Raw genomic sequence first — 14,745 nt, 5'->3', positions numbered from 1 at the left:
GGGATTCAAAATTGTACAAATGGTGGGGCTGACCCCCCAGAGGGCTGAGAGGCGGGGCCAAAAAGGGTTATTTGGCTATATTGCTTTAAGTGACATCTTCTCTGGAACTGAGAGATGGATATCAACCATATTTGACTGGAAGCATCCCTAGGTGGTGGAGATTCAAAATTGTACAAATGGTGGGTCTGACCTCCCAGGGGGCTGATGGCGGGGCCAAAACAGGACAATTTGGCTATATTGCTATAAACGACTTCTTCTGGAGAACTATGTCATGGATATCGATCATATTTGGTTGGAAGCATTCATGGGAGGTAGGGATTCAAAATTGTACAAATAGTGGGACTGACCCCCCAGGCTAAGGGGTGGGGCCAAAAGAAGTTTTATTACTTGGAAATGGTTGAGATCCCCACCATATAACCATATATACAATTGCTGATTATAAAGAGAAGAATGCACATTTGCTTCCAGGATGGTTCTAGGGTCTGGCCCCGCCCTTGCAGACTTAACCCCTGGGTCATAACTTTGAAAGGGTTGAGATCCCCACCCCAAACCTATATATACAAATGCTGGGCAAAAAGAGACAAATGCAGTCATGATATTAGAATTGATCCTGGGGTCTAGCCAAAACCCTTGGGACCTAGTTATTGAGTGACAGCTTGGAAATAGTTGAGATCCCACCCCATAACCATACGTAAAATTGCTTGGCATGAAAAATCTAATACAGATATGCTACAAGGATTGGCCTTTGGGTTTGGCATATTCCCTTGGATCTCATTTGGAGAATATTTTGCCATGATTGCTTAGATATCCAGGTGAGCGATACAGGCCTCTGGGCCTCTTGTTGTTAAAAAGGGAATAGTTTGTGTTTTTGTTTTGTTATTATCTTTATATAAGTTGATTTCACCACACGAGGTAGAGGTAAGACTGGGCGAGATAAACTCACTTGATAGGTATTGGTCAAATCCGTCATGCTCTATAGTTTACATACAAAGAGCGATGTAACTGTGTTACAAATATAACGCTGCATTGACACGCTATTGTTATAAGTGTTTACCTCTGTGCCTGTGATGATACTTACACCGTTAATCATGACTTGTGTCAAAATGTAAATACAGCATGGATTTGTAATTAAATTAATAGTTTATTTCATCTTATCATTTAGTTTGTATTTCGTGTGCTTAAAATTTCGTTCGGATTATATTTTGTGGTTTTTATAAAACCATGTAATAAACAAAATTAAATCCCCACAAAATATTAGGCTTTTACAATAGGTAGTATTCATCATGGGAGTTTACTAGTTAGTGTGTGACATAGGAGTTTACAGCTAGTAAGTGTGTGGCACATGAGCTAACTAGTTAGTGTGTGGCACAACATTTTATTAGTTAGTGTGTGGCATGGGAGTTTACTAGGTAATATGTTGCATGGGAGTTTACTAGCTAGTGTGTGGCACATTAGCTAACTAGTTAGTGTGTGGCACAAAATTTCATTAGGTAGTGTGAGGCATGAAAGTGTATTAGTTAGTGTGTGGCACAGATGTTTTCATGTTAGTGTGTAACAATTGGGATTTTATCAGTTTATATATATAAGTGTGTGGGACAGGAGTTTACAAGTTCATGATTGACATAGGAGTTTACTAGTTAGCGTGTGGCATGGGAGTTTACTAGTTGGTGTGTGGCATGGGAGTTTACTAGTTAGCGTGTGGCATGGGAGTTTACTAGTTAGCGTGTGGCATTGGAGTTTACTAGTAAGTGTGTGGCATGGGAGTTTACTAGTTAGCGTGTGGCATGGGAGTTTACTAGTAAGTGTGTTGCATGGGAGTTAATTTACTAGTTAGCGTGTGGCATGGGAGTTTTCTAGTTAGTTTGTGGCATAGGAGTTTACTAGTTAGGGTGTGGAATGAGAGGTTACTAATTAGTATGTGGCTCAGAATCTGGAGTATGCTAGTTAGTGTGTGTTGACACCAGATTTTATATAATATATAGCTTATACATGTTTATGGGGCACAGGAGCTTACAAGTTTGTGTGTGACAAAATGCTTTATAATATACTAGGTAGTTTATAATATCAAATCATGATATCACATTTTTCTGGTAATTGTCAGACATTGTAGTTAACTAGTTAGGAAATGTTAGCTGGTTTTTTCTCATACAAGTGATACTGTGCCATTCTACATATACACTTATACACTGTGTTATTTTACTGCAGGAGAGATATTCTAGTGGTAACTGCTCAGTTGCTGGTCAACGCTCTGCTAGCGAAGGATGTGAATATCACACAGTTCTCCCTACTCGTGTTTGATGAGTGTCACCACTCCAACCTAAAACACTCCTTCAACAGGATCATGCATCATTACATTGATCTCAAGCTAGATGATGTCACAGATAAAAAAACCTTACCTCAGGTACCACAGACACCAGATCAACTGGGTGATAATATTTGGCCAATGGCATGCTTGGATGAAGGGCTAGCAATTTTGTTCAAATAAATGACCTGTACCCACAATCAAGATCACAGAGGTCAAAGATGTTGCATTTTTAGTGCAACTCCTTCTGATAAACCAAATGGCCTAGAGTGATGATCTTTAGCCAGTAACATGCAGAAATGAATACTCTATCTTTTTTCAAATGAATGACTTTGACCAATAATTCAAGGTCAGTGTAGTCAAATGTGTTAAAAAATTTGTAAGTAACTCCATCTGAATTTGAACCAAAAGGCCTAGGGTGATCATATTTGGCCTGTAGCATGCAGAAATAAATATTCTATATATTGTTTTCAAATGATGACGTTGGCCCCCTTTTCAAGGTCACAGTGGTAAAATGTGTTGAAAACCTTTCAATTATTTCTTCTAAATACCAAAAAGGCCTAGGGTGATGATATTTGGCCAGTATTATTCTGAAATAAAAATTGTATCTATTATTTTGAAATGAATTACCTTGAACACATGATATTCAAGGTCAAAGTGATCCAATATGTGTTGAAAACTCTTAAGTGACTTCTTCTGAATAATTAAAAGGGCTAGGGTGAAGATATTTGGCCAGTGGCATGCTGAAATAAATGACCTTTTATCAAGCGAATTCTGTTGGTGTAAGATTTCAGATCAGATTTAAGTTGCTTTGATATGATTAACTGATCATGATGCATCTACCTATATCAGATTAAGTAAAATAGTGTTGTGATACAGGTGGTAGGTTTGACGGCCTCTGTGGGCGTGGGCAAGGCAAAGAAGAAGGAAGATGCTATTACCTGGATAGAAAAGATCATGGCACACCTTGATGCACATGAGCTCTGCACAGTCCAGCAGAACACCTCCAAACTTCGTGAATATGTCAGCCTACCAGAACAAAGTAAGTCCTAACAAGAACAATTTGTTAAATTATGTCATGTGTTATCTTTCAAGGCAGCCATCTTGGATTTCAGGGTCTACTAGTTGATATACGGGCTCAAATAGCACAACCAGTAAATTTGCCATATCTGACATTTCAACGGCTAGTATTTTATGCACTCTGTCACCTTCATCAAACAAAGGACTGGTAAAATGTATGAAAACAAGTTGTTAAGTATGTATAAGATGCATATGGCAATAACGTCATAGAAAGTTAATTACCATGGAAGCTTGGACAAGTACTGTAACCATCATTATCCCACCGTAATTTATGGAGTCGGGCCCTTTATTCAATTACCAAACAGCATCCAATCGATCTTCAGTACTTTCCAACAAATTAGCCTCACATAAATAGTCAACAAATTAGCCTCACATAAATAGTCAACAAATTAGCCTCACATAAATAGTCAACAAATTAGCCTCACATAAATAGTCTCAACATTACTTAGTAATACAGTATAAATGTAGTTCCTTACATTTCCATCTTTTCATGCAATGCAGTTAATATACATCGGGAGAATTTGAAGTATGTCAGATTGGCACTGGACGGGTGTATGATGTTTCACCTTGTGGTATATACTTTCTATACCTGTCTCACTTCTGTTCGTCTATCCATAGTAAAAATCTTGTGTAAAAAATATCTCCTAAACACATTTAATTCATATATATGTCACGCCATTAAGTGTTCCTAATTGTTAGGGCTTGGGTGAACTCGATTTTGGGTAGTCAATCAGGATGTGGCTAAATATAATACCATTCCTGGTTTGGGGAATTAGCTGTGGTAGAATAAGCCACACCCTGATGAGTGTCCTTCTCTGTTATTCTGTCATTAACTAAGGTGTCTGTCATCTTCCATACTTCAGGTGTTACCCTCACTTTCGCTTTCTTTACCCCTGGAATATGTCATGACAAAATAGAAAACTTGGTGTGCACCACCTGGATGATATGAGATGACTAGTCTGACAAGTATCAGCCTATAGCGATTGGTCACGTTTTTTTACCTGAGACCAATCAAATAGCTAGCCATGTGCCTTCAATTTTGCTATGACATACTCCAGGGGTGCAAAGAGCAAAAGTAAGCATAACTGCTGGAGTTTTGAGGATGGGTGTCTGTAGAAGGAGGCACGGTAGTCTAATGGTAGAACGCCGGGCTTGTGACCGAAGGATTGCGAGTTCGAGTCACGGCACTGTGTTGTATCTTTGAGCAAGATACTTTAATCTGCTTGCTCCAGTCTACTCAGCTGTAAATGAGTATGTGGTTGGGCAGTGCTAGAATTGTAGAATGCTAGCTGTGAGCGCCGAAATGGCAGCACAGGCTGTATGCTCCCCAGGGAGTTGAGAAAAGTATTGACTGGTTGCAAAGGCCATATAACCACGGATAATAATTGTGAACAGCTGTGAGACGACCTACGAACTAGGTTGTGATAAAACGATATATAAGAACCTCAAATTATCATTAGCTCACCGGGTCCGAAGGACCAAGGTGAGCTTATGCCATACCGTGGCGTCCGTCGTCTGTCCGTCAACAATTGCTTTGAACGACTTCATCTTCTTAACCACTGATTGGAATTTAACTAAATTTGACTGGAAGCATCCCTAGGTGGTGGGGATTCAAAATTGTACAAATGGTGGGGCTGATGAGGGGCGGGGCAAAAAGGGGGCAATTTGGCTATATTGCTTTAAGCGACATCTCCTCTGGAACTCAGAGAAGGATATCAACCATATTTGACTGGAAGTATCCCTAGGTGGTGTGGATTCAAAATTGTACAAATGGTTAGGCTGACCCCCCAGGGGGCTGAGGGGTGGGGCCAAAAGGGGGCATTTTGGCTATATTGCTACAAACGACTTCTTCTGTAGAACTATGCACTGGATATCAATCATATTTAATCAGAAGCATTCATGGGAGGCAGGGATTCAAAATTGTATATATGGTGTGGCTGACCCCCGTGACGGCTGAGGGGCGGGGTCAAAAAGGGTTATTTAGCTATAATACTTTTAAGCGACTTCTTCTCTGGAACTAAGAGATAGATATCAACCATATTTGACTGGAAGCATTCCTAGGTGGTGGGGATTCAAAATTGTACAAATGGTGGGGCTGCCCCCCCAGGGGGCTGAGGGCTGGGCCAAAAGGGGGCAATTTGGCTATATTGCTATAAACGACTTCTTCCGTAGAACTATACCATGGATATTGATTATATTTGGTCGGAAGCATTCATGGGAGGCAAGGATTCAAAATTGTACAAATGGCGGGGCTGACCCCCCGGGCTAAGGGGTGGGGCCAAAAATTTTTTTTACTTGGAAATGGTTGAGATCCCCACCATATAACCATATATACAATTGCTGAATATAAAGAGAGGAATGCACATTTGCTTCCAGGGTGGCCCTAGGGTCTGGCCCCACCCTTGGAGACTTAACCCCTGGGTCATAACTTTGAAACGGTTGAGATCCCCAACCCAAAACTATATATACAAATGCTGGGCAAAAAGAGACAAATGCAGTCATGATATTAGAATTGATCCTGGGGTCTGGCCACAACCCTAGGGACCTAGTTTCTGAGTCACAGCTTGGAAACAGTTGAGATCCCCACCCCATAACCATACATAAAATTGCTGGGCATAAAAAATCAAATACAGATATGCTACAAGGACTGGCCTTGGGGTCTGGCATATTCCCTTGGATCTCATTTGGAGAATATTTTGCCATGATTGCTTAGATATCCAGGTGAGCGATACAGGCCCTCTGGACCTCTTGTTATTATTATTATTATTATATTTTCAAATGAACCAGTCAAGTCCAGATGTTTGGTTTATGCACTTTATATGTATATTTACTCTGCTCACTTATCATTGTCGTCACTATAAAACAGATGTATAGGCATAAACCTGATATTAATACAGTATGGAATAAACTCTTGATTTCATCAAATGTTTCAGGTACAGAGATGGTTCAAGGACGAACAAGTAATGTGTTTGGTAAAGCAATCAACAACCTGATGGCCAAAATAGAACAGTATATGCAAGCCTCCAAACGTAAGCTATGACGACGTCACATTCGGCAGGTCACTGCATTCCTAGAAACTGCATCCTACTTATTTGTGTTAATCTCAGAAATCATGCTGTCTTTCAAAAATGCAGGAACAAACCTTTAATATTATAGTTAGTCGCACCATAGCCCAGGGATTGTAACAACCATAATGAATGGATTTCAAGATTTTTTTCTGCAGTTTTGTCAATCATATAGTAACAAGCGTGAGAACAAATGAATTTCAATGCTTACTTAACATATTGTATACACTTTGATTTAAATAATGAACCGTTCATGGATCATGGAATTTGTTATCAATAATTGGAATCAGAAAGGGCAAACCAATCAATTGATTGGTTAGGCTATTGGACAACTGTTAGTTTTACACATTGTAGTACCCAGTAGATTTTGGTGACAGATGCGGTAACTGTACCAGATGTGCAGGCTACACTCCGTGTACCGGCCGGTCGAGGAACAGACCCCTACACACAGTGGCTAAGTCGTTTGTGGAAGGAGACGGCCAAAGTGTATGACCAGGCAGCTCGTCGATTCTTTACCACCTGTAGGAATTACCTAGACGTACGTACAATTATTAATTTCCTTTTGAAAATCAACAAAATGTATCCAAAAGTGTTATTTCCCAATATAAATTTTATCCCCTCTCCCAGGAGAAAAAGACCCGAGTGTAAGGTAATTGATATATAATTTATTATTGCCAAATAGCACCTCATGACCCTTTTTTGAAATTTCAGCCAATTTTCTCTTTTTGGGTCCTGGTGACCCACGCACATACCTCAAGGGAGGGGGATCAAGGATTCAATTTAATACCATCAAATTGCCATCAATCAATAATAATTATGACAGACCCAGTTTAGGCAATTTCCTATCAAAATAAACAGAAGATTTACTGAAGTTATTTCCTTATATAAAATACAGTGAATTTTTTACCCCTTCCCTAGAAGAGTTTTGGTGTCATGGCAGAAATGAAATTCAGGAATTTGAAAAAGAAATTGATATTTTTCATCCTTGAAGAGTTCATCTTAGCATATCAGTTTTCAGATGTCATTTTAAGTGTTTTGACATTTTAACCCATTTCCAACTTTGACCCCCAGCCACAGCTCCAAGAGATCAAGTGGGCATGGTACAGAATTTCATACTAAATATATATATAGACAAGTGTTATTTCCCAGAATTAACTATGACTATGTGTTATTTCCCATAATTAACTATGACTATGTGTTATTTCCAAGAATTAACTATGACTATGTGTTATTTCTCAGAATTAACTATGACTATGTGTTATTACCCAGAATTAACTATGACTATGTGTTAATTCCCAGAATTAACTATGACTATGTGTTGTTCCCCAGAATTAACTATGACTATGTGTTATGTCCCAGAATTAACTATGACTATGTGTTATGTCCCAGAATTAACTATGACTATGTGTTATGTCCCAGAATTAACTATGACTATGTGTTGTTCCCCAGAATTAACTATGACTATGTGTTGTTCCCCAGAATTAACTATGACTATGTGTTGTTCCCCAGAATTAACTATGACTATGTGTTGTTCCCCAGAATTAACTATGACTATGTGTTATGTCCCAGAATTAACTATGACTATGTGTTAATTCCCAGAATTAACTATGACTATGTGTTAATTCCCAGAATTAACTATGACTATGTGTTATTCGCCAGAATTAACTATGACTATGTGTTATGTCCCAGAATTAACTATGACTATGTGTTATTGCCCAGAATTAACTATGACTATGTGTTATTCGCCAGAATTAACTATGACTATGTGTTATCTCCCAGAATTAACTATGACTATGTGTTAATTCCCAGAATTAACTATGACTATGTGTTAATTCCCAGAATTAACTATGACTATGTGTTAATTCCCAGAATTAACTATGACTATGTGTTGTTCCCCAGAATTAACTATGACTATGTGTTATCTCCCAGAATTAACTATGACTATGTGTTAATTCCCAGAATTAACTATGACTATGTGTTAATTCCCAGAATTAACTATGACTATGTGTTGTTCCCCAGAATTAACTATGACTATGTGTTGTTCCCCAGAATTAACTATGACTATGTGTTATTTCACAGAATTAACTATGACTATGTGTTATTGCCCAGAATTAACTATGACTATGTGTTATGTCCCAGAATTAACTATGACTATGTGTTGTTCCCCAGAATTAACTATGACTATGTGTTAATTCCCAGAATTAACTATGACTATGTGTTGTTCCCCAGAATTAACTATGACTATGTGTTATCTCCCAGAATTAACTATGACTATGTGTTATCTCCCAGAATTAACTATGACTATGTGTTGTTCCCCAGAATTAACTATGACTATGTGTTATCTCCCAGAATTAACTATGACTATGTGTTGTTCCCCAGAATTAACTATGACTATGTGTTGTTCCCCAGAATTAACTATGACTATGTGTTGTTCCCCAGAATTAACTATGACTATGTGTTGTTCCCCAGAATTAACTATGACTATGTGTTGTTCCCCAGAATTAACTATGACTATGTGTTGTTCCCCAGAATTAACTATGACTATGTGTTAATTCCCAGAATTAACTATGACTATGTGTTAATTCCCAGAATTAACTATGACTATGTGTTGTTCCCCAGAATTAACTATGACTATGTGTTATGTCCCAGAATTAACTATGACTATGTGTTAATTCCCAGAATTAACTATGACTATGTGTTGTTCCCCAGAATTAACTATGACTATGTGTTGTTCCCCAGAATTAACTATGACTATGTGTTAATTCCCAGAATTAACTATGACTATGTGTTAATTCCCAGAATTAACTATGACTATGTGTTGTTCCCCAGAATTAACTATGACTATGTGTTAATTCCCAGAATTAACTATGACTATGTGTTAATTCCCAGAATTAACTATGACTATGTGTTGTTCCCCAGAATTAACTATGACTATGTGTTAATTCCCAGAATTAACTATGACTATGTGTTGTTCCCCAGAATTAACTATGACTATGTGTTAATTCCCAGAATTAACTATGACTATGTGTTATCTCCCAGAATTAACTATGACTATGTGTTGTTCCCCAGAATTAACTATGACTATGTGTTATGTCCCAGAATTAACTATGACTATGTGTTGTTCCCCAGAATTAACTATGACTATGTGTTAATTCCCAGAATTAACTATGACTATGTGTTAATTCCCAGAATTAACTATGACTATGTGTTAATTCCCAGAATTAACTATGACTATGTGTTAATTCCCAGAATTAACTATGACTATGTGTTGTTCCCCAGAATTAACTATGACTATGTGTTGTTCCCCAGAATTAACTATGACTATGTGTTATCTCCCAGAATTAACTATGACTATGTGTTGTTCCCCAGAATTAACTATGACTATGTGTTATGTCCCAGAATTAACTATGACTATGTGTTAATTCCCAGAATTAACTATGACTATGTGTTATCTCCCAGAATTAACTATGACTATGTGTTATTACCCAGAATTAACTATGACTATGTGTTAATTCCCAGAATTAACTATGACTATGTGTTAATTCCCAGAATTAACTATGACTATGTGTTGTTCCCCAGAATTAACTATGACTATGTGTTGTTCCCCAGAATTAACTATGACTATGTGTTATGTCCCAGAATTAACTATGACTATGTGTTGTTCCCCAGAATTAACTATGACTATGTGTTGTTCCCCAGAATTAACTATGACTATGTGTTGTTCCCCAGAATTAACTATGACTATGTGTTAATTCCCAGAATTAACTATGACTATGTGTTATTCGCCAGAATTAACTATGACTATGTGTTATGTCCCAGAATTAACTATGACTATGTGTTGTTCCCCAGAATTAACTATGACTATGTGTTAATTCCCAGAATTAACTATGACTATGTGTTATCTCCCAGAATTAACTATGACTATGTGTTATTTCCCAGAATTAACTATGACTATGTGTTATTTCGCAGAATTAATTATGACTAGGTGTTATTTCCCAGAATTAACTATGACTATGTGTTATTTCCCAGAATTAACTATGACTATGTGTTATTTCCCAGAATTAACTATGACTATGTGTTATTTCCCAGAATTAACTATGACTATGTGTTATGACTTTTCTTGGGTATTTTCTTCTGGCATCGGAGGAATCTACTGAATCTAATGTTTGTTGGCCATAAAATATAATTTTTCCATTTTCATCGTTTTTTAGCTCACCTTTTTGTTTAAATGACTTCTTCTAAAGGTCCGTAAAACCTACAGTCGTGATATTTGACCAGCAACATCTTTGAATGGAGCCCTACAAAGTTTGCAAATGATTTTGACCTACATTGTGCATTCAAGGTCACAGGGGTCAAATAGGTCTAAACTTTCCAATGACTTCTTCTGAAGATCTGAAAGGCCTATAAAAGTCATGATATTTGTCCAGTAGCATTGTATGATGGTGCACAATAAAGTTTGCCAATGAAAATAAGCTTGACCTACTTTCAAGGTCACAGGGGTCAAAAAGGTATAAACCTTCAAATGACATCTGCTGAGGATCTGAAAGGCCTATAAACATGATATTTGGCCAGTAGCATCCAATGATGAAGACCAACAAAGTTTGCGAATGCAATTGACCTTGACCTACTATCAAGGTCACAGGGGTGGAGTAAGTCTAAACCTTCAAACAACTTCTTCTGAAGATCTGAAAGACCTAGAGTCATGATATTTGGCCAGTAGCATCGTATGATCAAATCAGACAAAGTTAGCGAATGCAATTGACCTTGACCTACTTTCAAGGTCACAGGGGTGAAGTAGGTCTAAACCTTCAAACAACTTCTTCTGAAGATCTGAAAGGCCTAGAGTCATGATATTTGGCCAGTAGCATCATATGATGGAATCCGTCAAAGTTTGCGAATGCAATTGACCTTGACCTACTTTCAAGGTCACAGGGGTAAGTTGTAAGTCTAAACCTTCAAACAACTTCTTCTGAAGATCTGATTGCTCTAAAGTCATGATATTTGTCGTGTAGTATCCTATAATGGAACTCGATGAAGTTTGTGAATGAAAATGACATTGACCTATACTTTCAAAGTCATGCAACAAACAAAACCCTTCAACACACTTCTGAATATCCAAAACATGTCAAGTCCTGCTCCTATTCCCCCAACAGCATCCTGTGATTGAGTTCAACAACATTTGCACATGAATATGCATTTGCCCTACATATACTTTCAAGGTCACAGGAGCCAAATAACTGTAAACCTTCAACTGCTTCTAAATGTCAACAACTCCATGTAACAAAACAAACAGGTGAGGGATACAGGCCCTTCTGGGCCTCTTGTTTGTTGGTGATTCTGGGAAGTTTCACAGGCAGAAACCTTTTCTATTGAGACTAGTCAATCTGTCCAATTCCAAATTTCAGCCTATATCCTGCCTGATGGCCCAACAGTTTCAACCTGAAGTCCGTCTATGGTAGACCTTATGCAGGGTTTTGTTAATATAGTTCAACTTGTTGTCACCTCCTACCTTGACACACCAACACACTGAGACACACACCGACACACTGGCACACTGAGACATACTGGCACACTGAGACCCACCGACACACTGAGACACACCAACACACTGAGACACACACCGACACACTGGCACACTGAGACATACTGGCACACTGATACCCACCAACACACTGAGACACACCGACATACTGGCACACTGAGACATACTGGCATACTGAGACCCACCGACACACTGAGACACCGACACACGGAGACACACCAACACACTGAGACACACCAACACACTGAGACACACACTGACACACTGGCACACTGAGACATACTGGCACACTGAGACACACTGATATACTCCGACACACTGAGACACACACCGACACACTGGCACACTGAGACACACTGCGACACTCCGGCACACTGAGACACACCAACACACACACTGGCACACTGAGACACCAACACACTGAGACACACTGAGATACACCATCACTCACCATGCACACATAAGAAACATGCACACAGACACACACTTACATGTATATAATTACACATGATTTATTTATGGCGGATACAATGTTTTCTTGACAGCTTTACAATAAGAGCCTGATCATCTACCAGGATGCTCGAGTCAAAGATGCCCTCGACTTTCTCGATGCCAGTATTCGAGGTATCAATGAACGGATCATTAAAGACGACACAGACAGGAAGATGGAGCAAATCTATGATGGTGAGAAATTAACGTATCATGTTAATGATCATATAAGCATATATATAAACCATCGCTGGGTATCAAGAGACAATCATGATATTAGAGTTGACTCTTGGGTCTGTCCCCATCCCTAGGGACTTACTTCTGAGACAAAACTTTGATTGAGATTCCTATCCCATAACCATATATACCATTGTTGGGCATAAAGAGATAAACAGTTGTGATAATGGAATTGACCCAGTTTGTTGTCTATGTTTGGTCAAACCGGCAATGAACTCAGAACATGCTTGACTGTACATAGACAACAAACTAGAACGAAATCTTTACGAAATCTTCATGTTAACAAACATATTCATGAATGCGCTGGAGATAAATCTAATGTATTACCTTTGTATCAACTATTTTCATCAGACACTATTCTAAGAGAAAAGTAAGAAGACCAATTAATCAAAATATTAAAACCAAATCTCAACAGGACACAATAAAACTTTACGTTAATCTGTCCACCAATTTTGTGTACTTTGTGATGTCACGTTACTATATTGTAGTGCGATGACATGTAATTGTAACATCCCAAAGTTGTTCTTTTGAAATAAACCTGAAAAGCCCTGTGAAGGGTGAAAGCAGCTAGTTTTTAATTAGTCGGTCGTTAAATCTTATTTCTTGTATATATATATATATATATGCATCCGTGTCGTCTTTAATGATACGTTCATGTAAGATTTTGAGGAAGGACAAGTTCTTGCAATTTTGTGGCAAATTGCTGCAAACTTGTTGCAAACTTGAGTTGTTTGCAGCAATTGGCCTCTTCACTAATAAAGCTACATTTGAATGCTTCCATGAAAACAAGACCTTACAAAGACAATTTTACAATTTTAAAGATCAAATGTACACTTGTGTTAATTAGCCTGCGGATGAATACAGTGATATGTGAAAATACCCCAAAATGTAGAAAAATCATCACAGGGCATGGCATGGGATATCCTTGTCCGAGGTACAAGAATATAATCTCAAGTAACACTGGTAAAAGGAGCTTTAATCTCCATTATAATTTATCATGTAAAGGAACTATAATCATTGTTTTCACAGGTAGCAGGACTCTGCTAGAGAACTGTTTGTACAATGCTGAACAAGTAAATCCAAAACTGATCAAGCTAAAAGAGATGCTGGTAGAGGCATATCAGAAAAAAGGGGACTCTAGAGGAATAATCTTCGTGAAAACACGTGACCTTGTCAAGGCCATTGAGTCGTGGATGAAGGATGACAAAGATTTGAAGAAGTTAAATCCCGTCAAGTTTGTTGGAGCGCAAGCATCCATTGAGAAGGGAGGTACGAAGTGATGAAGAATGCCACAGAACTGTAGAATGATTCTGTAGTCCGCTATAGTACATTCATATAGAAAAAACAGCTACTAAAGGTTCACTAACACCGACAAGTTATTGGTCTTTTATTCATAATCAAGTAATTAAAAACACTTTTTATACAAAATTTAGTATCAACTACAAACTCTTTTTATATGCCATTTAGTAACTGCTACACAGTAATTATTACTTTGTAGGTATGACAAAGAATGAGCAGGTGGATGTCCTTCAGTATTTCCGTGACGGTCAACACAAGGTCATCATCGCAACCTCCGTAGCAGAGGAGGGACTGGACATACAGAAGTGTAACCTGGTCATCAGATATGATTACGTCACCAATGAAATAGCCATGGTCCAGTCAAGAGGTAGAGTTGACATCTGTCAAAAATGTTCTGTCTTTACAGTTATCACAGACATCAGTGGTTATACTTCTTTCACATATACTGGAGTTAGTGTTTCTCTTCATGTTTTAGGAGGTAACCATACTTTACATATATTGAGGTCATTTTTTTCGTTGTTTTTGTTGGTAACCATATACCTTACAGTCTTTATGGGCAGTGTTTCATTCTGTTTTTAGCTCACCTGGTCCGAAGGACCACGGTGAGCTTATGCCATACCGCAGCGACCGTCGTCCGTCCGTCAACTTTTCCTTTAAAATGCTACTAGTCCTGAACGGCCAAGTAGATTTTGACTAAATTTGGTCTGGATTATCCTTAGGCCAAGGGGACT

General features: G+C 38.3%; 1 protein-coding gene across 1 annotated transcript in view; it reads left to right on the top strand.

Moving 5' to 3' along the window:
- Positions 1-14,745, top strand: part of LOC110460504 (probable ATP-dependent RNA helicase DDX58) — a 41,667-nt gene that overhangs the window by 22,118 nt on the left and 4,804 nt on the right. Inside the window, exons 8-14 of the mRNA XM_021513446.1 lie at positions 2,206-2,401; positions 3,182-3,344; positions 6,316-6,411; positions 6,825-6,985; positions 12,535-12,673; positions 13,745-13,984; positions 14,214-14,381. Coding sequence (XP_021369121.1) covers positions 2,206-2,401; positions 3,182-3,344; positions 6,316-6,411; positions 6,825-6,985; positions 12,535-12,673; positions 13,745-13,984; positions 14,214-14,381 — 1,163 coding nt within the window. The remainder of the gene's footprint in view (positions 1-2,205; positions 2,402-3,181; positions 3,345-6,315; positions 6,412-6,824; positions 6,986-12,534; positions 12,674-13,744; positions 13,985-14,213; positions 14,382-14,745) is intronic.

The sequence above is a fragment of the Mizuhopecten yessoensis genome, unplaced genomic scaffold (genome assembly GCF_002113885.1).
Source record: "Mizuhopecten yessoensis strain PY_sf001 unplaced genomic scaffold, ASM211388v2 scaffold10413, whole genome shotgun sequence".
NCBI lineage: Eukaryota > Metazoa > Mollusca > Bivalvia > Pectinida > Pectinidae > Mizuhopecten > Mizuhopecten yessoensis.
The sequence above is the reverse complement of the archived record's forward strand: the minus strand, read 5'-3'. Positions and strand labels throughout refer to the sequence as shown.